The 26,669-nt window shown below is 34.9% G+C and overlaps 1 protein-coding gene across 4 annotated transcripts in view; it reads left to right on the top strand.

Moving 5' to 3' along the window:
- The window catches only part of LOC138329345 (zinc finger and BTB domain-containing protein 49-like), a 265,156-nt gene that overhangs the window by 23,600 nt on the left and 214,887 nt on the right, over positions 1–26,669 (top strand). Inside the window, exon 4 of one of the 4 annotated variants that reach the window (XM_069276264.1) lies at positions 21,801–25,830. The exons of the other annotated variants lie outside the window; for them this stretch is intronic. Coding sequence (XP_069132365.1) covers positions 21,801–23,046 — 1,246 coding nt within the window. The 3' untranslated portion in view covers positions 23,047–25,830. Of the gene's footprint in view, positions 1–21,800; positions 25,831–26,669 lie in introns of those variants that run through there. 4 annotated transcript variants of the gene reach the window in all.

The following is a 26,669-nucleotide window of genomic DNA, read 5'->3' as shown; positions in this document are numbered from 1 at the left end:
CGAGGGTTGAATGGATCAAATCATATTGTAATGGAATATTTAAGTCGAGGGTTGAATGGATCAAATCATATTGTAATGGAATATTTAAGTCGAGGGTTGAATGGATCAAATCATATTGTAATGGAATATATAAGTCCAGGGTTGAATGGATCAAATCATATTGTAATGGAATATTTAAGTCCAGGGTTAAATGGATCAAATCATATTGTAATGGAATATATAAGTCCAGGGTTGAATGGATCAAATCATATTGTAATGGAATATTTAAGTCCAGGGTTAAATGGATCAAATCATATTGTAATGGAATATATAAGTCCAGGGTTGAATGGATCAAATCATATTGTAATGGAATATTTAAGTCCAGGGTTAAATGGATCAAATCATATTGTAATGGAATATATAAGTCCAGGGTTGAATGGATCAAATCATATTGTAATGGAATATTTAAGTCCAGGGTTAAATGGATCAAATCATATTGTAATGGAATATTTAAGTCGAGGGTTGAATGGATCAAATCATATTGTAATGGAATATTTAAGTCGAGGGTTAAATGGATCAAATCATATTGTAATGGAATATTTAAGTCGAGGGTTGAATGGATCAAATCATATTGTAATGGAATATTTAAGTCGAGGGTTGAATGGATCAAATCATATTGTAATGGAATATTTAAGTCCAGGGTTAAATGGATCAAATCATATTGTAATGGAATATATAAGTCCAGGGTTGAATGGATCAAATCATATTGTTTCATAAAATGTTGAATATAACGAATATGCAAGTCCATGTATGAATGTAATTATAGTGTTTTGTAAGGAATATCCTAAGTCAAGGCAAGTCTAGGTTTGAAGGAAATTAAAATTATTTGTTTAATAGGGAATATTCCGAATCTAGGTTTGAAGGAAATTCAAATTATACTGTTTCATAAATACCATATAAGGAATGTATTGATTTATAAGGAATATATTTCAAGTCTTGGTATAAGGAAAATCATATTGTTTCATGGGTCTTTGATGATTATGTTCACAGTTCACTAAAACAGAGAGGTATAGAAATATGTGGTTTTTCAAAATAATAAATGACTTTAAAATTTAGACATAACTCCGGTTGTCAAAACTGGATTACTTTGTGATTCAAATTTGTCAAAATAAACATGGCTTCAGTCCTTCCTTAGATGACCTTGAGATGACCTTGTATGCATGTGATCGCCACAACTTGTTGATAACTTTGTGATAGATATAGAGAAAAAACTTGATAACTTTGGAATCTATAGAAAGAAAAAACTTGATAACTTTGGGATAGATATAGAGAATAAACTTCATAACTTTGGGATAGATATAGAGAAAAAACTTGATAACTTTGTGATAGGTAAATAAAAAACTTGATAATTTTATGATAGATATGGAGGAAAAACTTGATAAATTTGTGATAGATATATAGAGAAAAAACTTGATAACTTTGTGATAGTTGTAGAGAAAATACTTGATGACTGTGTTAGAATTGTTTGAGTCAGAACTTTATGACTTATGTGATTGTCAAATGTCTTGATTATGTTTTATTGACAAATGTCTAAACATGATGACTTTATGATTCACAAAGTCTAAACTTGATGACTTTTTGATTGACAAATGTCTAAACTTGGTGAATTTGTGATTCACAAATGTCTAAACTTGATGACTGTGTGATTGACAAATGTCTTGATTATATTTTTATTGGCAGATGTCTAAACATGATGACTGTGTGATTGACAAATGTCTAAACTTGGTGACTTTGTGATTGATAAATGTTTAAACTTTGTGACTTTGTGATTGACAAATGTCTGAACTTGATGACTTTGTGATTCACAAATGTCTAAACTTGATGACTTTGTGATTGACAAATGTCTAAACTTGGTGACTTTGTGATTCACAAATGTCTAAACTTGATGACTTTGTGATAGACAGATGTCTAAACTTGGTGACTTTGTGATTTACAAATGTCTAAACTTGGTGACTTTGTGATTGACAAATGTCTAAACTTGGTGACTTTGTGATTCACAAATGTCTAAACTTGGTGACTTTGTGATTCACAAATGTCTAAACATGATGACTTTGTGATTGACAAATGTCTAAACTTGGTGACTTTGTCATTGACAAATGTTTAAACTTGATGACTTTGTCATTGACAAATGTCTAAACTTGGTGACTTTGTCATTGACAAATGTTTAAACTTGATGACTTTGTCATTGACAAATGTCTAAACTTGGTGACTTTGTCATTGACAAATGTCTAAACTTGATGACTTTGTGATTGACAAATGTCTAAACTTGGTGACTTTGTCATTGACAAATGTTTAAACTTGATGACTTTGTCATTGACAAATGTCTAAACTTGGTGACTTTGTCATTGACAAATGTCTTAACTTGGTGACTTTGTGATTGACAAATGTCTAAACTTGGTGACTTTGTGATTCACAAATGTCTGAACTTGGTGACTTTATGATTGACAAATGTCTAAACTTGGCGACGTTGTGATTCACAAATGTCTCCTTCATGACTGTATCCAAATTTTATCCAAAGTTTGTTGATTGATTGATGAAATTAAAACTTGATGATTTGTCATCAATTTAGTCAAAACGCTGTTGATTATTACTGTAGGAACTTAAATAAATAAGAAAATCACACAACAAAATAGTATATGTAAATTGAATAGTTTACTTATTTTATGAATACATGATCAAAACATACATTTTAGGTTACAACACAATATTTACATTCACTTGCAACTTATACTATATAAACTAACCAAGGCAAATTGAAGTCTATGGTGTCATAAGTGACACCCAAATTGTGACCATTATGGTGTCACTAATGTTGCATTGGTTACGTCAACTGATCATCGTCAAAATGGCTGTTTCATCTGGTGTATTAAATAGTTGTCGATTAACAGTTTTCCTGGCCTTACTTTAACAATATTAATGCAAAGACCTCAAAATGAGTTAATAATGTTAATATAAGTATTCAACTATCTTTCTATGGAATCTATGGTCTATATAGATGCCAGAGCTTTGCAGACAAACATCTAATAATGCACTAGCGCGCATTATGAAGATTGTCTGCAAAGCTCTAGCATCTTATATAGACCAGATTCCATAGTAAAACGGTTTAATACTTAAACAACATATTAAAAAAAATTGTATTCTTAGACACTAAGTATACTCTCTTTTGAGAATATGATATATAATATGAGATACGCCTAACTGATTGAAAATGTCTTGTTTAAAAGTGAGAGAGTGCTCTTTCTTTTGACAGATCAAGTGATCAACTCCCGCCTGGACCTTCAAAATCACCGGACAGCAACAGCCCATTGAGAAAGAGTTCCAGGTCTCGTAGACAAGTTATCCCATTTAGTATTCCTGTGAAGCAGAGCAAATCAAAGTACGCAAGTAAAACGAGTGATGAAGAGTTGGAATGTGACCTAGAAGGTAATAATGATACTGAAGAAGAACAGGATGTCTTAAGCTACGATCAAAATCAGAAACTGGTGGAATGGGTAGTTGAGTCAACGAGGATTGGTCACAGTGTGACAATCAATGACATCCGCTATGGCTGCAAAGAATTGTTAGACGAGGAGGGCAAGCTTCATCCTTTCTTTCAAGACAATCTTCCCACCATGAAGTGGTTCAAAACATTTCGGCAAAGAAATCCTGTCATAAACGAGTGTTTGAAAGTTTCGTCTGCTCATGGAAAAGGTAAAGTCACAGCTGAACAGGTTAGTCGCTGGTTTCACAGCTTTACTGACTACCTGAATGAGAAAGTTCTTAATGATCCAACTCTCCTGATAGATCCATCAAGATGGTACATGGTGGATATTGGGGTTGCCCTTTCTCACTGGAAGAACAACAGATTTGAGAGTCACTTTGCTGGTACATATGGTGAATACAGCACACACAAGAAGACAAAGCTTATGACGGGTCTCCATATGTTGGTGTGTATGGGTGCTGATGGTCATTTCCAAAAACCCATGGTTGTACAAAAAAAAACCAACAGGCACTTGAGGATAAAAAACATGATGTTGAAGATGTCCCAATCTGATTGGTTTGACTCAAGTTTGTTCTATTCTTGGTTAAAAAATGTCTTCATCCCGGACCTATACAAGCGTAGAATAAGCAGACCTGTGGTTTTGTTGATTGATGGAATGACCCACCTTCTGTCTTTCTCAGCCTTTCAGCTGTGTGAAAAGAATGGCATTATCTTGTATTGCATGGAGAAATGGGAAAAGTCAAAGAAGCCTTGTCAACTGAAACTCTTCCCTCTTCTTGCTAAGAAATTAATAGCAATCAAGAAGAAATGTCGGCAAGGAGTAAATGTCGGTAATGCAGAGCTTCTAGCAGACCTTGACAGCGTATGGAGTATTACAAGAAATGCTCATGCTGAAATAGCAGTTGAAGCATTCAGAGATATGGGAATGTTCCCCCTGGATCACAGAGTTGGCACAACACGTTTTGATGTGTCATCTTCAGGCTTTGGCTGTCCTGAAGTAGTTATTGAAAATCTGGAAGAAGAGGAAGAGATATCTGGTGCAAATGCTGACATAAATTGGTCACTGTCATTTTCAAACTATACAGAATTGATCAAACCAAGTACCAGTATGTTGCATTCAGAGGCAGCCACAGAAAATCTTGCAATGGTTTCGGACCTACATCCAGAAGTGACATATAAAGCAGAAGTGGACAACCTAAATGAAGACATCACTCCATTTGGACATAAACCCCCGGTTAGTGTTCCACAGTTGATGTCCTCTTATGAAGCAGTCAATGAAGATATGGAAGATTTCTCGGATGCAAATGATGACTTTAATTCTGCTCCCTCAAACATGGAATATTCTGATGAATATGGCACGCAGCAAAGAAGCTCCAGTATGTCTAGAAAAGATTTGCAACATGGCTTACAAAATCTGGTCAAAATACCCAAAAGAAGTCCGAGGAAATGGGAGAGTTGTTTGACTGAAGAAGAACTTGCAATGATTCGTGACTGGATACTTGACATGCATAGAAGAGGATTCAGGATAATACGTCATGGTATCTGCTCTGCTGTAAAGTTCATTTTAGATCAAAACAACATAGAAAGCTCATTAGAGGATACAACACAGGAAAGATGGTTCTACCCATTTTTCAAAAAAAAAATTCCAGAGTTTATCCCCCTTCAAAAACACAAAATTAATTTTGTGTTCAGCAGGTATGAAATGCAAAAGTGGTTTGAAACTTTGTCAGAGTACTTATCTGCAAGTTCAAGTTTAGACAATCTGATGAAGGACCCTTCCAGGTGGTATATGGTTGATGTTGCAGGCTTTTCCTTTCACAGTGAGGATAAGAAATTGTTCTGCTTGATCAAGGGGAACTTTTTAAATTTTAAACACCCAAAGGGGTCAGTTCTTAAGAAAGGAAATGCACTCTTAGCTTGTATGTGTGCCGATGGTCACTATCCAACTCCAATGCAAGTAGTGCATGGAAATCGTGACAAGGATCTACCAGTTGTCCAAAATTCCATCGTGAGGAGCTCTTTAAATAGATGGGTTAATTGTAACTTGTTTAAATGTTGGCTCAATGAAGCATTCATCCCAGACTTGAATGAAAGGCAAGTCCAAAGACCTGTAGTTCTTCTTATTGATGACATGTCAATGTTCCTTTCCTATGAAGCAAGCCTTATCTGTCAGCAAAATGGAATCTTTCTGTTCTGTTCACCTAAGTTGGCATTGTCAAAGCGTCCACTCCATACCGAGTTCTTCCCATTCTTCGAAAAAACACTTTTGAAAATTCTGAAAGAGAATGAAGTCGGATTACCTGAGTTGACAAGAGACGTATTGGTGAAAGCCGTAGATATAGCATCAGAGAGAATCTCTGATTTGAATGAACAAATTGCCATTTCTGCTTTTGAAATGATGGGCATATTTCCTTTCAACCCAAATAATGGGTTATCTTGGTTAGAAGCTGACGAAAAATTGTCAGGCAATGACAAGTCAGTGTCTGATAGCAGCAAGGACAACCTGAAGTCAAAAAAAGAGAAGGAAAGACTAATGTCAGAGCTGAAAAAGGACGGACAAATGTCAAAAAGAAACGAAGAAAGACCAATGCAGGATCTTGCTAAGGTTAGACAAATAACAGAAAATAGTGACGAATGTGGAATGGTGGATTGCAATGAGGAAAGACAAATGTGGGAGCATGATAAGGACAAAAAAAACTCAGAAGGTAGTGAAGACAAACAAATGTCAGAAGTGAGGGAAGTAGGACAAATACCTGGGAGCAGCAAGGAAAGACAAATGTCAGAAGTGAGGGAAGTAGGACAAATACCTGAGATCAGCAAGGAAAGACAAATGTCAGAAGTGAGGGAAGTAGGACAAATACCTGGCAGCAGCAAGTCAAGGAAAGACAAATTCAGAAGTGGGGAAGTAGGACAAATACCTGGAGCAGCAAGGAAGACAAATGTCAGAAGTGAGGATAGGACAAATACCTGGAGCAAGGAAAGACAAATGTCAGAAGTGAGGGAAGTAGGACAAATACCTGGAGCAGCAAGGAAAGACAAATGTCAGAAGAGGAGTAGACAATACTGGACAGCAAGAAGACAAATGTCAGAAGTGAGGGAAGTAGGACAAATACCTGGACAGCAAGGAAAGACAAATGTCAGAGAGCCTGGAAGTAGAAGACAAATACCTGGGAGCAGCAAGGAAAGACAAATGTCAGAAGTGAGGGAAGTAGGACAAATACCTGGGAGCAGCAAGGAAAGACAAATGTCAGAAGTGAGGGAAGTAGGACAAATACCTGGCAGCAGCAAGGAAAGACAAATGTCAGAAGTGAGGGAAGTAGGACAAATACCTGGAGCAGCAAGGAAAGACAAATGTCAGAAGTGAGGGAAGTAGGACAAATACCTGGAGCAGCAAGGAAAGACAAATGTCAGAAGTGAGGGAAGTAGGACAAATACCTGGGAGCAGCAAGGAAAGACAAATGTCAGAAGTGAGGGAAGTAGGACAAATACCTGGGAGCAGCAGGAAGACAAATGTCAGAAGTGAGGGAAGTAGGACAAATACCTGGGAGCAGCAAGGAAAGACAAATGTCAGAAGTGAGGAAGTAGGACAAATACCTGGAGCAGCAAGGAAAGACAAATGTCAGAAGTGAGGGAAGTAGGACAAATACCTGGCAGCAGCAAGGAAAGACAAATGTCAGAAGTGAGGGAAGTAGGACAAATACCTGGGAGCAGCAAGGAAAGACAAATGTCAGAAGTGAGGGAATAGACAAATACCGGGATGGAGCAGCAAGGAAAGACAAATGTCAGAAGTGAGGGAAGTAGGACAAATACCTGGGAGCAGCAAGGAAAGACAAATGTCAGAAGTGAGGGAAGTAGGACAAATACCTGGGAGCAGCAAGGAAAGACAAATGTCAGAAGTGAGGGAAGTAGGACAAATACCTGGGAGCAGCAAGGAAAGACAAATGTCAGAAGTGAGGGAAGTAGGACAAATACCTGGGAGCAGCAAGGAAAGACAAATGTCAGAAGACATTGGAATTTACAAAGATGAAGAAAAAGAAATAACTAATTGGGTGGAAGAAATGGCAAGTAAAGGAATTATAATAGGAACAAAAGAGATTGAGACATCTATGGAAAATATGTTGGACAAAACTGAACACAAAAAGATTCCTGAGTGGTGGGATAAAATTCAGCACAGATGTCCAATCTGGTCTCAATTGTCCAAGATGAATGGAAAGATGGCCATTGAAAAATGCTTTGAAAACTTCACCAACTACATAAATGAAACTCTCAAAGATGAAAGTCTTGCAACGGACCAAAAGCGACTGTATATGCTGAATACTGCACATTGCAATGTTGGCCCTAGAGGACAAAGACTTTATACTGATGTACGAAGCAAGTGTTTGAAGAAAGATGTCAAAAAGAAAATGAGAGGACTGCAAGTCATTCTTTGCATGTGTGCTGATGGCCATTATCCACAACCTATGGTTGTGATGAACAGTGTAAAAGGCTACAAGCCATCAATGACCAAACATGTCGTCCTTGGTTTGGCTGGCATGGGTTTGATCGACGACATTGTGTTCATGGCCTGGATTGAGGAAACTTTCATCCCACACCTGGACAGGAGGAGAATTCAGAGACCCGTTGTTTTGTTTGTTGATACAGCTGTAGCAAGTCACTTGCTCACCTTCCAAGTGTATTGTCTGTGCAGAGATAACGGCATATTGCTTTTCTCTCAAGATTTCAGTTTGAATTCAGATAAAAAATTTCAAACTGATTTGTTTGAGCTATTGTCGAAGAAGTGGTTGCAGGTCTTGAATGACTATTTCAGAAAACTTAGGGGTAAACAACACATATTTAGTTTACTCAACACAACCTTCTTAAGCCTGTTTGACCGAGCTTGGGGTAGCACTGTGAGGGAAAGCAAACCTTTTGCATGGGAAGCCTTTTGTGAGCTTCAAGTTCTTACTTCCCAAAATACTCAGTGTGCTTCAGGAAGTGGAGAAAGTCTGATGAAGGAAGACATGACAAAAAACAAAGCAAACAGTGCAGTGTTTGGAGGTGCTAAACTTACCAAGGGTAGAAGGCAAACACACAGTGACACTAGTGTTAACCTCGCTTTGAGCAGGAGAAATAATACACTCGATATAGCTGAAGGAATTGAAGGTTACAAAAGAAAGGAAACATCAAATTACTCATGCACTTCACATGAGGAAAATACACAGAGCAAAAGAAAGAAAACATCGCAACACTGTAGCACTTCGCATGAGGAAAACTCAGACAGCAAAAGAAAAAAAACATCAAATTACGGTAGTACTTGGCATGCCCGAAACAATGTTTACTTGAAAGAAAGCTCTGTTCTCCTGGAGGATTTGGACAAAGTCATTCGTCTACATGGTTTAACTTTGATCTCAGGGAAATGTGAGGATGACACCAAGAAGGTCTGGAAACAAACAGAATCTTCAGAAGAAATTCGGCCTCGGTCACAACATTTTCTAAATCGTGCAACTACAGATTTCAACTGTCCAAAGTCAGGATCGCCACGTTTACGAAAATCTAAAAAACCAGTTAGGTCTTATAAAAGTCCTAAAAGTTATGTCAGTAGATCTCCAGTCAAACTTAAAGACCTAGAAGCATCATGTGTAGAAACTGAACAATTACTAAACATGTCGACTTTCCCAGTCAACACTTCATTTGTACCTGTGCCAAAGAACTGTATTCCGGTACCGCTTCCACTACCTTCAGATCCAGACACACAGGATATTTTGGAAACAGCACGCACTGTCATAGAAAACTTGGCCTCCGTCAGCAAGGAAGATGGAGATGATGTGTTGTTGGACAACGAAAGCATGACTTGGGGAAAAGATTATTCAAATCATCCTTCTGCATTGCATTTCAAAGACAAGACATCAACTGTAAACAAGGATGGTAGTGAGCACAATGTTGTGTTCAAAGATGATGATAGCGTTATCATGATCGATGAATATGTGATCAATGATGATAAGAATGACATTGTGATAGATGACAACGATGTTTGTCCTTCCCCTGGGTTGTATGGTAGCGAAGGAATAGTGTCATCCACATCCGATGACTACATTCATTCTGATGGTGCAAGTTATACAGGCCTGGTAAGTACAGCAATCGTAGATGCACAGGATGATGTGGATTCCAATGAGGAGTTTGAAGAAAAGATCATCTACCCCTCAAAATTCTTAACCGTCAGTGAAAGAATAGTTTCTTCCACGTCCAAAAACCAAGGACAATAGACACGTTAGGAGATGTATCTGTTTTAGGGCCTCAGGGGATAGTGTAAATACATGTACATATATAAGCTTCATTATCTTTGGTAGCTGTCAGTAGAGTGAGAATGTTTCATGTGGAAGAGCGAGCATACAATTGAACCTCATTGTATTAATTGTAAATCTTTCTTAATTCTTGATGATAGAAAATATGTTGGTACATACCACCATTTGCTCTTCACAATCAAAGTCTCTCATGAAAGACATAGTTGTACCTTTATTCCAGTGAACTTGGAAATAATATACCGTATGAGGTTCAATTGTAGTATTCAGTTTGAAATAATTGGATTTTTGAGAGAGAGAAATCGGTATAATTTATACAAGTTTCAAAGTACAACGTATGTCAATGTAAAATTGAAATTGCCTTGACTATTAGGAATGAATTGACATTCAAGTCAATTTCCATGGTCCAATCACAAAGAACTTTACATTTTAACTTACGAGGTGAACTTCATCATATCCAGTTTATATTAATTTTACTGCAATTAATATCGTTTATATATGATAAGTGGTAGCCTTGCTTTAGTGTTATTTGCTTCAGAACAATTGGGCTAAAATATGAATGAGCTATACATTGGCAATTGCATTTGTATTAAAACAGTTACTTTAAATGTGTAAATGCATTATATTTGGCTTACCTGTGTAAAATTTGTTTGTGCTGAAACTTTATAGCACTGAGATAGATACAAGTGTTTGGTGCTATTTGATCAGTTTCCTGGAAATCATGTCCATCTCCTTACCTCAGGAGTCTAGTCTAAATTGTTTTGGTATGTTGGACCAAATGGCAATTTTCTGAAATTATTGAAAATAAGATAATTTTGCTGATCAAAGATTTCTTTGGTCACTGTCGGACTTAAAAAAAGTGAGAATTAACTAGAGAATTCTATAGGAAGAGTTATCCTAACTGTAAATGTCATTCAGTAGTATTTCATGTCTTTCAAATTCCTGTGTGGTTTCATATACCGTTAAACGTGTCAGTTAATATAATTAGATAGATCTAGTCACTTATGGGTGTTGTCTTACTGAAGTGGAGAGAGAGTTAAGCTATAGTTTTTGTGTTGCCTGCAATGCAAGCGATTGCTTTATATCAATAAGATCTCAGATGAGTTTGATAATGGTCAAAATCCGTCAAAATTTGCGAGAGTTATGGGACTTTAAAATCGTTAAAACACATAAATCCATGGTTTCCGCTCGATAACTTACATATTTATTGTCCAATTTCAACCAAATTTTATAAATTGCTTGATATCAATAAGATCTTAGATGGGTTTGATACTGGTCAAAATCCATCAATATTTGCAAGGGTTATGGGACCTGATAACTTCACCTAATTATTTACAATATTTTCAAATGTAAATACATGTAACTTTTTTTTGTGATGCTGTGCAGACGACACATCCACTTCCATGGAATTCTTGTTTTTATGTTTAGTTAATGTAACTGTTAGTTGCAATTTTTTTTATTTTGAATGATATGATTCTAATATGTGATGTACTGCATTACATTCTTTATCCAAATAAGATTTTACTTATTTCCAAGTATATAAGTTCTATGCAGACCACAGTGACTGCTGTTGAAAATAGCCCCAAAAATATTTTATCATGAAATCTATACCTATAGGGTATCTAGCATGGCACAAGAAAATGTCTGTATCTGTTGTGTTTCCATTAAACCACTCTATCTCTCTGTGAATCTTACATTTTCATGCAACCTTATAACAACTCCAATATCCAGAATTTATATATATCTAAATGACATCCTGAAAATCATTTTGATTTTGCATTTGTTTAAAGTTTACTTTTTCTAACATATCCATAGAAACATAATCCAGGGCTGAAACGATTAGTAATTTTTGTATTCGATTATTCGGTCACATGTAATCGATTACTAATCGATTAATCGTTTGAATTGAAGGCAACTATATTGTTTCACTACTGACTACTGAAAACGTCCGCCATGTTTTGTTATCAACTAATAATAACACCTACTGTATAATATGACAAAGGGCATGCCTTATATAATATAAGCCTACCAACAAATAAGAATAGATTTATTGACAAAACAAACATATTTTATCCCAAATAAGCTCTGAATTCCGTTCGTTTAAATCAAGTCTGCTAACCCGCTATTTTGACGTGACCTTCACACGTACGACTAATCAACCAAATCTGGATCGCCACGGAGCGACATGACCAAATTTTCGTCAATGAACTTTTTTTATTTCCGTGATCAAAAAAATAAAATAAATCAACAACTCTTATCTTCAATTAGATTATGAACAAAAACATTCTTTTTATATGATAAACACATGCATTAGTAAAATTTAAATGTTTAAGATTACTGCTCCTTCCGCTCCCGAGCGTCCCGGCGGCGATTAGGCCTCCGTGACGTAACAACATGGAGTCGATCGCTAGTGAAAATTGGCGAACAGCGTGTTGCAAGCTTTCTCATGACATCAACTTTTTCATTGATTAATGACTTTAACTTCCACAGAGACGTAATTTAACAAGTATTTCACACATCATATATGCTTTGTTGAGTTCAAAACATGTACATAAAGAGATGAAACTCCAGTCGGAATGGCTTACTCAGAAATCCATGATCTGTCAACGTGTTTAGTCAGCTTACAATGCACTTGCTATGCATGTTACGATTAACGATTAATAAAATCTTTAATCGATTATCAGCGATTAGCTTCATTAATCTAATCGCCTCCGATTATTCGACTAATCGTTTCAGCCCTACATAATCCAGCCAACATCTGTTATCTAGAAAGGATACTGTAAAACTGAATTATTTTTACATCTCTCCTGGGCAAAAAAATGAACTGCAAGCACACAAGGCATGCGCATGAAAATGTAAAATTGAATTACCATGCAAATGTCATTAAAAACATGAAAACTTGATATTGAATTACCATCCAAATGTCATTATAGGCATGAAAACTTGAAATTGAATTGCCATGCAAATGTCATTATAAGCATGAAAACTTGAAATTGAATTACTGTGAAAACAAGTTGGTTGTACAGTAATCCCAACAGAATCAGTGTAGATGTTGTTTAGAGAGTTATACTTGTGTTTATATCCTGATATATATATATATAAAGAAAATTGCAAGAAAATTGAATTTGTGATGAGATTTCTGAATCTCATCATCCAAGAATCTAACCATCACAAAGGCGATTTTCATCACAATTTCACAAGCAAATAATGAATTATTACTGTATTCCAAAAAGGTGTTATGAAACTGAAACTGATATTGAATTGTTGACTGTGCCAATCAGTAATTTAGTCATAGTGTGATTTTACACTTGCGACGGAGGATGGCCTATTGTTATAAGTTAAAGTTATTGTAATGTACGAGTATGTACAACATACTGGTGAAATCATTATATTTAGTAACGATTTAGTTTTTGTGGCTTTGGTTTTCTTCACCAAAATCAACTACAGGAAAGGGATTTACGTCCCCACGATATGATGCTTTTTAAATAAATGTATGCATTGTTCATTAAAATTGGTATACATGTACCGTAAGCCAGGTCAATTAATGTCAACCAACATGCCTAACACTGCCTAAAAGTGGTATCATAAGAATATAACAGGTACAGTTCTGATAACTACTCACGAGATATTATTACTGGTAATGGATTTTGACCTTTTCATTACTACCTCTGGTATTCATTATATAAAGGTTATTGCATGGCTTTCGAGTAATAAGGGATTTATTACACCCGAGCAAAGCCAGGGGGTAATAAGTCCCGAACGACGAGAAATCATGCAATAACTTACTTACTGCATGCTTCTTAATCTCGAACAAAAAGACAGGTTAATTATAAAAAACACATTTTCATCCCTATACCCCCACTCTCCCATGGTTCCCTGTCTGATTTACCTATACCTATATTACGCTTGTGAATACTTTTCGGTACTAGGGGTTCTTTGCTCAATGTTAATACATGTACATCAGTTTGTCATTATCCATCATAATTTTAAGGTGCACAAGGATTTTTGCCATGTGTAGATATAAAAACTTTGATTATTTGAAATTCTGCTACAAATTATTAGCTCACCTGGCCCGAAGGGCCGGTGAGCTTATGTCATGGCGCGGCGTTCGTCGTCCGTCAACATTTTCTTTAAATCGCTACTAGTCATAGAGTTCTCCATGTATTGTAACCAAATTTGGCCACAAACATCCTTGGGGGAAGGGGAACAGAACTTGTATAAATTTTGGCTCTGACCCCCCGGGGGCAGGAGGGGCGGGGCCCAATAGAGGAATTAGAGGTAAATCCTATAAATCGCTACTTGTCCTAGAGTTCTGCATGGATTGTAACCAAAGGAGTAGATATGATAGGACCAGTATTTGGCCTTAATTTTTCAGGCCGAAAAATATTAACTCTGATCCACATCAATTTCACTCCAATAAATACTCTCATACTTGCCATTCATCAAAACATAACTTTTTATAACCATGTACACGATGTGCTCCACCTATGACGTCATCAAATTGATGATTTTCCTTTTCTCGCCAAATTTTGCTAGAAATTCATCATCTTTAGGTTAGAAAAGGCTTGAAATGGATTTGGCCGCCACCTTGGAGCAATTTTATGTTTTGCATGGATATGCGTAAATACACGATATACAACGTGTGAAAATCTCTTTCTGCTCCACGAAGGCGGCCACATTCATTTTTAGAGAAAACCACTCAAAAAGTATGATTTTTCAAGGATTTTTGTGAAAAATGGCGGGAAACTGCATGTTGATGACGTCATAGTGAACATAATTGGCACATGCGGGATATTTTCGGGATGTAATGTGTTAGCAAATGTATTCAACAGTTATATGGCAAAATATGTTGTTCTATACTGGAGAATTAATTTTGGGGCCATATTCGAGTCTTAACGTACCTTCTCCTTTGGCCACAAACATCCTTGGGGGAAGGGGAACAGAACTGTATAAATTTTGGCTCTGATCCCCCAGGGGCAAGAGGGGCGGGGCCCAATAGAGGAAATAGAGGTAAATCCTTTAAATCGCTACTAGTCATAGAGTTCTTCATGGAATGTAACCAAATTTGGCCACAAACATCCTTGGGGGAAGGGGGACAGAACTTGTATAAATTTTGGCTCTGACCCCCTGGGGGCAGAAGGGGTGGGGCCCAATAGGGGATTTAGAGGTTAATATTAAGTTCCTTCAGAAAAGAAACAATGAACCTGTATTCAGAACATTACTTGGCATTACAAACCAGGTGAGCGATACAGGCCCTCTGGGCCTCTTGTTTTTAAATGCTATGGTTTCGATAATAAAAACCATGCTACAAAAATAAATTATTTCACAGCTATACAATTCCATATAAGTATTATCTTGTTTTTATTTATCCTTTGTTTAATCATTTGAAGTTTGTTATTATTCATTTTTCTGTTAAATTTGTTAATTCTTTTTAGTTTTATGCATCACTAAGCGGTAGAAGATGAAAAAAATTACATTTTTTTTGGTGACAAATCCAATTACGATATTAACAAATACTGGTACACAACAGATACGTGGTACCAGTACACAACACTATGTGCATATTTTAATGAAGCATCTTCATTTTGGATATCATTCGAATTCATTGAAAGACTTTTTCATGATTTCAGTTTTCACTTTTCATAGGTGCTTTTATCTGTATTGCAATTGAAGAGAATTTGTAGAATTTAAGCAAGAGGCAAATTCTGATGGAGACTCTTGTTTTAAGCTGAAACAATATTAATTGTGTACATGTTTAATTGCATTGGTTCATAGTGTGTGCATTATGATATACGACTTGATGGTAACAATGAGTTGCCATTAAATTGTATTAATCTTTGTAAAAATGTTTTATTAGATGTCAATGTGATGGTATGTGATAATTGTAATAAAGTGATACGAGTTTTTAAAACAATTGTAAATTTGTGGTTTTTCAGTGAATTTCTATATTATACTGTATAGTTGCTTATATTTGTGGGAGACAGAGTTATAATTTGCCTAATTTGCGGATCCATCCAAATTAATGAAATTTGATACTTCACAAAATATATCAAAATGATGGTTTCACATATATAGCTGCCGTAAGAATGACGCTTTAAAGGGCTTCAAAGATCATTCGTGAAAATAACGCCCTGCAAATATGATCCAAACAGTAAATCGGGAAATTTACACCCACAAAATTTAACAACTTTAAAGGATGTTAGACTCACTAAACTCACGAGGTTCAAAGTGTCTGCATTGGGTCCTTGCTTAGAAAGGCCATACATTAATGATAATATATGGCCTCTGTAGCCTGAAAGGAATGGAAGTTTTGGCTTCAGGATCAATTAAACACTCTTGGAACTTGCAAGTTTATGCTTAGCCAATCAGAAATGTTAAGAATATAATCTAAAACTCAATGCTGTTTGACTTTGCAGGACTGTTTCATATGATCTTGCAGTAAGGTCTTTGTCCATTTGAACATACTTGGTACAATATATGTAGTTCTTTATCCAAACATGTTCCATCATCTGTAGCTTGGTTTCATAGTTATTCTAAAGGTGATAATATATTGGTTAACGGATTTTATCTTATTTAACCTTTTTTCATGGAAATAACCTTGATGTTACTTCAATGACATTCCAATGTGCTAAAACCTGGATTGAACTTGACATTTACCAAGAAGCCAAGACAACAGATGATTTTTATTGATACATATATTATCCATGATTGACTCATGTCTTAGCTTGGATTCTGATGAGAGAAATCAAAATGAATGCTTGATATCTGGCTATCACAATAGCACAATATCAACACTTTGCTATTATTAGTTCAACTTCCTATTAGTAGCCAGGGTCATGTAAGGACGTACCAGGTTTGTTGGTGGAGGAAAGCCAGAGTACCCAGAGAAAATCCACTGACCAACAGTCAGTACGTGGCAACTGCCCCACATGAGATTCAAACTCGTGACTCAGAGGTGGAGGGCTTGTGGTAATAATATCGGGACTTAAACGACTCGGCCACCACGGCCAAATGTCAACACAATTATAATTTATGAAGAAAAATATTTTCAACTGACCTGATGAAAGGAAGGAATCAATTTTTAGCTGACAATCTGCTGAAAAAGTCTTATTCTACGTACCGTCATAGTAGTGTTTCCCACAGGAAAAAAAGGGCATGGTGCTGGGTTTTGAAAAGGGCACTTTGACCGCGATAAATAACAATCAGAGGGGCACAAAGGTTATATCGACAACTTCCAATACAAGGGAAAATCTTTAAAACTGTTTTGTTGTTTATTTAATTCTGGTTCAACTTAATATCATTTAAATGCTTTAAACTCTATGAGTTGCTAAGTAATATCAGGACATCTGTTTAATTATTCTGGGTGAAAAAATGATTTTGAAAAATTGGAATCTGCTGATCATATGATCATGACTATAATTGATTCACAAGAATGATCGCATAGAAGTTCTGTTTTTTTACTGCAGGATTTATGATTTGCGAGTCTATATCAAGTACTATTGTCTGATAGTATTATCTTTTGCTAACTAAGAGTTTAAGCCATTGAATTGAAATTTCAGTTAGCATGCATAATTGAAACAATTTCGTTCTGGTTTTAAGCATGGATGTCGCTGACAAGACCATGCATTCTGACATTATGGTTCTGCTAGATAAATGACCTATTTAACCATACCCGTATTTATAAATCAAGAGCTAGCATCTTTGAAGGGATGACATGCAATTGTTGAGAACGTACAGACTTCTTCTGTAACTTGTCTTCACCATCCAGAGAAGAAATTCTTTTATTCTTGTCCACTGGTATAAAACTGTTTTAGATTGACCTAGACAAGTTACATAAGATCTCTACATATTCTTTACAAGTGTATATAACATGGTGACAATATTGTAATTACATGTACAAAGCAAAAACCCAACAAATCAATCAAAATACCCTTAGTGTTTTATATATTGCTGACATGTTCACGTTAGAAGATTCACAATAGGGGAGGGAGCTAAGCTCTCACTCAGTCTCAGGTTCATGTGTAGATCAGTAATCAGTAAAACACTTGTCAAGCTCTCACTCGACGGTTAAGACCAGCTACACAAGATATTGGCACGTGCTCACATAGGGTAAGAGAAAAATCCAGCACCCTCTTTGGAGTGAGACAGGAGATCTCAACCCCCGGGATAAGATTCTTAAGCTGTTACAAATCTCACCCCAGTCCAGGGTAAAAGACAAGTTGGTAAAGCATTTATAACAAGAGTTAATCCAATCGATGACAATGATTTTATTGTGATAAACAAACAAATAGAAAATAAACAGAACATCCACAATGAAATGGTGCAGTGATATATCTCTCATCTACAATAATAGAGATTAAGATATTGGTTACTGTTTATATTACTGAACTGAATTGAGTTGTTTTTATAAATTTTGTAAGTGAAATATATCAGTTCATTGTTGACTACATAATTGAAAAGAGTGTCAAATTTTAGGTATCTTGCCTTTCATAATTGTGAATGTATCTAGATATAAATTTCTTCCTATTTATAGTTAATAATGGATGATCAATGCAGTTAAATAAATGATGAAATTCTTTCACGTTACATAGTCTACTTTCATGTTCTCTCTGTATCAGTTCCATCGGACAGATAATGGTAGTTTCACATTAGATGTTCAAAATTTTCTGTAGGCTTTCGCAAGATATGGAGAATATAGTCACTCATGTAAGATCCTCTATAATTACCTGTAGTTGTATCGAAGACAATTTTGTTTAATCAAGGTGAACAAATTGATTCCTTCTTAAAGACAAGGAAAAGATTTGTTCTTCATAAATACTTTTAGCTCATTTTAGTCACTATGTGTTGTATTCTTTAGTAATTGAAGTTTGTTATGCGATGATTATTGATACTGTATATCTAAAGGAAATCTACCAAGTTCCTGGCCCCAGGATTATGACACAGTCTTAAACTTACCTTTTTGTAATGTCTTCTGTGATTGGCCAAGTCTAAGCTAAAGACTGTCTGAGACTTAAGATTGTTTCATGATCTTTGGGCCGAGTACACCCTAAAGTTGGGGATTGATTGTTTCAACTTTGAAAATATATGTTTACAAAATTAAAAGTGGAAGTGTTCTTAGAGTTTATAATCACAAAACTCCTTAACCTGATACAGAGAGTTAAGTTTTTAGTATAATTACACTCTTCCGATATGAAATTTAAACACATATGAAAATGGTTTATTTATTAATTTACTGGTATGAATGTATCTGTGGAACTTAGTCAACAAGTGGATATGTTGAGAAAGCTTAGAACATGCTGTCCACCAATTCCAATGCCAATTGGGTCCATTTTGTTAATTAGCCCTCATCAGGGGCACTTGGGAACGGAAGGAAAAATCAGGAACATTTTAATATCATCTTTACATGTGCCAATTATTATGTAAAATGAGTGTTTTTGTTCAATTTTATGAAGGTGACAGTTGTTTAATTTTGTTATGAGCACAGAAAGGAACAAATTGAATTGGCGAAAATTTGGTCATGTTGCTCCATGGCGTCACAGATTTGATTGATTCATCAAAGTGTCAGTTGGGTCAGGATATATTGGGTGTCACCATGTCGACAAGATTATACAGAGACGGAATGCAGGGTTCATTTGAAATCGAAGGATTTTTTTTCTGTCAATAAATATCTTCGAAGGATTTTTTTTCTGTCAATAAATATCTTGGTATATATACAAAACTTATGTTTTTCTCTGGTCATTTTCATGGGTTTAAAATCTGAATTTGAAAAAAATTTGCATAGTATGTATGGTATTACAGTAACAGAATATATTCGCAGTATGTGTCATTCAATGTTCAGTCATTTTCAGTTACTTGTTTATCTGGGTGAAATATATTTTAAATAATCATCTGTACAAGGGAAATGTTTTAGAATTGACCAGATATCTCATTTCATGATCTTCACCGGTGTACACAGAATAGTGATCTATTATCACTGACCATGAGTATTACTATATCTGTTCACTCATGTTGGGCCTATACCCATGTTAACATTGTTATCTGGAATTTTTAGTACTGTATTTGTCAAAATTAGTGCATATGCCTTCTTTCCTTTAATACACTTTATTGTTTCGTGCTTCACATGTGAAAGATACAATGCTGATGTTATAAACATCACAAAGCTGTATAACATTGTTAAATCCATTAGATTGGGGGGGGGGATTTATATGATATCATCTCCTCCATAAAGTGACTTATCTGGTGTAGTATTTTGTCCATAAAGTGACTTATCAGGTAGAGTATTTTGTCCATAAAGTGACTTATTTTGTCCATAAAGTGACTTATCTGGTAGAGTATTTTGTCCATAAAGTGACTTATCAGGTAGAGTATTTTGTCCATAAAGTGACTTATCTGTTAGAGTATTTTGTCTTTAAAAGTTACTTATTTGGTAGAGTATTTTGTCTTTAAAAGTTACTTATTTGGTAGAGTATTTTGTCCTTAAAAGTTACTTATCTGGTATAGCATTTTGTCCATAAAGTGACTTATCTGGTAGAGTATTTTGTCCATAAAGTGACTTATCAGGTAGAGTATTTTGTCCATAAAGTGACTTATCTGGTAGAGTATTTTGTCCATAAAGTGACTTATCTGTTAGAGTATTTTGTCTTTAAAAGTTACTTATTTGGTAGAGTATTTTGTCCTTAAAAGTTACTTATCTGGTAGAGTATTTTGTCCTAAAGATTACTTATTTGGTGTAGTATTTTGTCCATTAAGTTACTTATCTAGTAGAGTATTTTGTCCATTAAGTTACTTATCTAGTAGAGTATTGTGTCCATAAAGTAACTTATCTGTTAGAGTATTTTGTCATTAAAAGTTATTTATTTGGTAGATTATTTTGTCCTTAAAAGTTACTTATCTGGTGTAGTATTTTGTCCTTAAAAGTTACTTATTTGGTGTAGTATTTTGTCCATTAAAGTTACTTATCTGGTAGAGTATTTTGTCAAATAAAGTATTTTCTTATTTATTTGGTAGAGTATTTTGTCCATAAAAGTTACTTATCTGGTGTAGTATTTTGTCCTTAAAAGTTACTTATCTGGTGTAGTATTTTGTCCATAAAGTTACTTATCTGGTGTAGTATTTTGTAAATAAAGTTACTTATCTGGTGTAGTATTTTGTCCATAAAGTTACTTATCTGGTGTAGTATTTTGTCCATAAAATTTCTTATCTGGTGTAGTATTTTGTCCTTAAAAGTTACTTATCTGATGTAGTAATTTGTCCATAAAGTGACTTATCTGGTAGAGTATTTTGTCTTTAAAAGTTACTTATTTGGTAGAGTATTTTGTCCTTAAAAGTAACTTATCTGGTAGTATTTTGTCCATAGAGTGACTTATCTGGTAGAGTATTTTGGCCTTAAAAGTTACTTATCAGCTGTAGTATTTTGTCCTTAAAAGTTACTTAACTGGTGTAGTATTTTGTCCATAAAGTTACTTATCTGGTGTAGTATTTTGTCCTTAAAAGTTACTTATCTGGTGTAGTATTTTGTCCATAAAGTTACTTATCTGATGTAGTATTTTGTCCTTAAAAGTTACTTATTTGGTGTAGTATTTTGTCCATAAAGTTACTTATCTGGTGTAGTATTTTGTCCATAAAGTTACTTATCTGGTGTAGTATTTTGTCCATAAAGTTACTTATATCTGGTGTAGCATTTTGTCCATAAAGTTACTTATCTGGTGTAGTATTTTGTCATTAAAAGTTACTTATTTGGTGTAGTATTATGTCCATAAAGTTACTTATTTGGTATAGTATTATGTCCACACGTTGTGGTATAAATTACTCACTTTCTGTCAGGCTTAAAAAATTGTGTTTCCTTCGCTGAATGTTATGTACAACTAAATGTATTATGATATTGTATGAAAAATTGGTTTAAGATGTTATGTTGGAAAGAAACATTTATTGAAAAATGTACATTCTAGTATATGCTAATAATAAATAAAGCAAAAGCTGAGATGGTCTACTTTCCTTTCTAGTTTTGGAAATGAAGACTGGGCAATGTACATGGTGCGACCACAGGCCCAGAAAAAGAAAAGCCGAATGGAGCTGCCACTGGAAAAGAAGATTGAGCTGATCAGAGAATACAAAACATCGCCAAGACCTCGTCAGAAGGCATTTGCAATGAAATATGGACTAGGACGTTCAACAGTATCCGATATCCTGAAGAAATCAGATTTCTACATGAAGCAATACGAGGAAAATGCTGACTTGAATAAGCGTCGTTTTCACAACTCATGTAAGTTTGAGCAACTGAACCGCTTCATGTGGAGTTGGTATCTTGAGGCTCGTGCCAGAGGGGTCCCAGTGTCTGGTACGATGATACAAGAACGTTCTTTAAAGTATGCACAAGAGCTCAGGATGCCCGACTTTAAGGCGTCCAATGGATGGCTACAGAGTTGGAAGTCACGTTACTCTATCAAATCTTTCAAAACGGCCAACAACGAAACAGGGAGGTCCCGCGTGGGCTATATGACCAACAATCCACAAGAAGACAGTGCTAGGATTGAGGTTGTACCACATATTCTGGATATGTCAGCCGCCGGTATGGCACCACCAATCCCACCAAATTTCACTGAAGGTCAGGACTGTAGTAAGATTGGCCTGCTGCCTTCTGATACATACAGCGAAGAGCCAATGTTATCAGAGGTGGAAAAAATAGATAGCAAAACAACTGGTAGTCAAGACGATGTGTCATCAAAGAAATTGGAAATAACAGCTGAGAGCGATGAGGAGGAAGATGATGATGACACAGAGGAAAGTGATCCAGGGAGTCCAGATGATGTGAGAAAGGATGATGAACATTGTATTGTGTCAGGAAAGGCCCAGTACCCTCCCTCCACCTCTGGGTATAGTCCACCCCAGGTATCCAGTCAGGATGTCACAGTCAAACCCTACCACCAAGGATATCAACAAAAACCAGACTACCATATCTCTCCTACCGAGTTTGATATGCATGCCAAAGGTTACTTAGACACCTCAAGTAAACATTTCCAACCACCCATGCATTTGCAGACATCTTTTGACCCCCAAGGGAAACCATTCAACGTGGCAGATATACAAGAATTCAAAGTACAATCCTCAAATTTTGAAAATCCAGGTCAATCCTCGAGTTCCTCGGCCCAAAGTTATGGGGCTCCCAATTCGGGGAACTTTGAGCAGGCTTCATCTCATCATTTCAGTTTACAGCAAAGGGAATCTGGACACAAGGACCCTCCTGTATGATAGAGCTAGTGTCAAATAAAGCAAATATTGACTTATTTGTATATAAGGAAGATATATTCAATATCAGAGATATAAAATTGAATTCTTTAGCATGAAGATTTTTTTTTTCATGGAAATTCTATCCTTATATAGAAATAAATTCATCCCTGGTACAACATTGCCAGTTTATAATATCAAAAGCAGAGATAGTGTAATACTCAGTTATGAATTTGTATTGAGTACAAAGTTCTGTGACACAAATATGTAATTGAATTCTTTAGCTTGAAACCATGAACCCTTTTTTCTTGCTGTTTGAAAATCAAATTTATCTTCAGTTTATAAAAAAAGTTTCCAGTTTGGAATTAAATTATCACCTTATATCAAACCTTTTCACCCCTGAAACCTTATTTGAAATCTCCCAAAACTAAAGCTGGAACAGTTTATTATATAGTTTCAGGGGTGAATAAGTTAATATGAAAACATACATAACAACCTATTATCATCTGAAGGTTGATAATTTACTGCCATCCAACAGGTTTGAAATGGAAAATTACTATATACCACTTAATTTTTGTGTTTACTGTATTTAGCATCTTTGTTCTTTTCTACATTTATGCACAAACATAAACATTTGCAATGAAGAGTCCTTGATTATCAATCAAGTAATCTTATAAATTGCACATGTTTTATATACAATTATTGGCAAGAAACTTCAATTGCAATGTCAAGCCCCCTTTTAAAACTATTCTGTAAAACATTTTCTATATCTTACGAATAATAAAGTGGTTTACAGTACATGGGACGTTTACTAAAAATAGATACCATGGTTATTACTTTTTTTAAAAAATTTCCTTATTGATCCTAAATGGTGAATACCAAAGGAAGGAATGTATGTTGGTGAAATCATATCAATATGTTGTTTACAATGTACTGTAATACAGAGCTATCTGCTCTAGTGAACATGTTAGTGTAAAATAAATATTTGCAAAAAAATGGTAAAGTTCTCCAACATAAATCTATAGACAATAAGATTGAATTCTGTGTGAAATAAAAACTTGCTCATCAGAGTTTGGTTTTTGTTTACCTGTAATTCAGTCTGGTGTAATTATAAGATACAAATCAAGTGGAGTGGATTAATGCAATTTGGAAAAAAAAAAATGAAAATCTTCTAACATTTGATTTTATTTTTTCGGATACTTTGAAAATGATGTTCTGTAATGTGATGTTTTTATATGAAAAATATATTCATCTGTACGGTAAATCTTGTTAAGAATATCAATATTAAAATAATAATAGATAGGTTTTTTTTTACTTCTATTTCAACAAAATCTGTGAACCTTTACCTTTGTTGAGGGTAGTAGATTTGTTACTGTATTAGACCCAATAAGTGCCCACACCCCTTCAAGCACTCCAGTTCCCCTTTTTGAGGCCTCAATTTCATTTGATACCTCAAATTGAATACAGACTGAATACTTGATTCCTTTTGCAAATTTATTGATGGCTTCCTTATTGCAATAATTTTATAAAAAATCCATTTCATTTTATAAACATTATGGGCGCTTATTTGGTTAAATACAGTATCGGTAAGAGTGTGAGCAATGTTTAATGCCTATGCTTGGAATTCTTGATACTTTTTTTAGAATTTATTTGTTATAAATTTGTATGTGAATGAATGGTTCTATTTTAATACTTACTCACCTTACTCTTTTGATATATTTTGATTAACCTTACTTTCTTGATTGAAAATATTTCAATCATTCATAAACAGTATGAAGAAGTAGTATAGTTCAGTTAGCAAGGCATGTTTAATTTTACTCGTTTGGATGTCCCAATGTATAACCACAAATCTGCCACCTCTAGAATGCGAGTTAGAATCTCATGTGGGGTAGTTGCGTGGTACTGACTGTTGTTCGGTGTTTTTTCTCTCTGCATTAGTACTCTGGCTTTCCTCAATAATCTGAAACTGTCTGTTAAATGGACAATACACAAATCAAATTGCTTCAAGCAAAGAAGAAACCTACTAAAAGTTCTATTATATTTTGACCCTGATATGTTTTCGGCTGTATAGATACATGTACAATTACGGTATGAAAATTAGAATTATATTGTCCTAGTAAAGAGAAACAGCTGGGTAGATGTGAAAATTATTTAATCAGTTGGTGTCATGTAAAGTTATCTGCATAGTTTTTTTTTGTTTTTTTTTTAATTGATATATTAATTACCACGATACAAAAAAAAATCTTGAACGGTTATGGTGTATAATGATAATGTATTGTAGCATTTAAATTAGAGTTTGATACTTTTGAATGTATACATGTGCAATACTGAACTGGTTCATTTTAATTTGATACTTGTTTTTTGAAAAATATTTGTTTCAAATTTATTCAAATAAGTTTAATTTCAATATAAATGTATTTGCTAATGCATAATCATAGCACATTGAGGTATACTTGTGATTTATGTTCCTTTCTATTATATCAATCTGCTTGGTATAGCCTATATATAATATAATAGAAGAGGTGTTTGTATCAGTATTCAAAGGGAGATAACTTGGCTGGGCCTTGAACTCAATTAACTTAGTTTTTTTCATGACCAGCAGCACTATTATCATTTAAAATGATTTTGTGAAGAAAATAAATTGCGTAATCAAAGTAGAGAATTTGATGTACATGAATTATTAAAGCTTTTTAGAGTATAAAGTATCAAAATTGTTCTGTTGTGTATCACAATTAGGAAAGCATTTTGTTCTAGCACAGCACATTGTAAAGAGTTTAAAATTCCATATTCATCTGTCTTGTATGTTTCGGCATGCAATTCTCAAGGATCCAAATATGCTGTTTCATTACATTGAATACTCAATATCAATATAATATTATTCCCTAATCAGGTTGTCTTTCTGAACATACACTGAACATAAATCTAGATTGATATTATACACATTTTAAATTAGTTGACGATCTTGCACACAAGGAGATACTACTGTGATGTTCCACTAGACTTTCGACACTGCTGAGAGACGGTCAGTAGTTCGAAACCAAGCAGTTGCCAGATTCTGACCATAAGTTATTCTCCTGGAACCCAGACTTTTCTCCACCCATAACCCTTGCTATATCTTCAAAGAACCGAATAAACAAGAAATTGAAAATGTATCATTTCACTGTAAGTAATAGGTAGATATTGTGAACAAATATAAAGCAATAGGCTAGTTGTACTGATTGGTATACATGGCATAGTTAGAGATTATTTTAGTCTGACCATTGTACAGACATCATGTTGAAATTTCTCACTTACAAATGTGTTGATTTCACACCACCAACTTGTAAATATTTAACTTAAATCACCACAGAATATTTATGGATGTTTTAATTGTTTACTTGTGGTAGTAGTGTCACAGAGTTGACAAACAGTCTTGTGATAACTGACTATTAGGTTACCAGAAGGACAATTAGATCTATCAGACCTCTCTTCATTTTTTGCATTTTGCAGTACTTACAAATAATATTTAAAAATTGAACACCCTTAAAAGTTATGACTCTACTACTGTGTACATTGCTTCATCAGCTCAAAGTCCTATAACACTACCCTATCAACCATTGCTGAGTTATCAGATTTACCTCCCTTGTATCACTCTAACACTGCCAGCG

Source organism: Argopecten irradians, chromosome 8, assembly GCF_041381155.1.
Source record: "Argopecten irradians isolate NY chromosome 8, Ai_NY, whole genome shotgun sequence".
Taxonomy (NCBI): domain Eukaryota; kingdom Metazoa; phylum Mollusca; class Bivalvia; order Pectinida; family Pectinidae; genus Argopecten; species Argopecten irradians.
The sequence above is the reverse complement of the archived record's forward strand: the minus strand, read 5'-3'. Positions and strand labels throughout refer to the sequence as shown.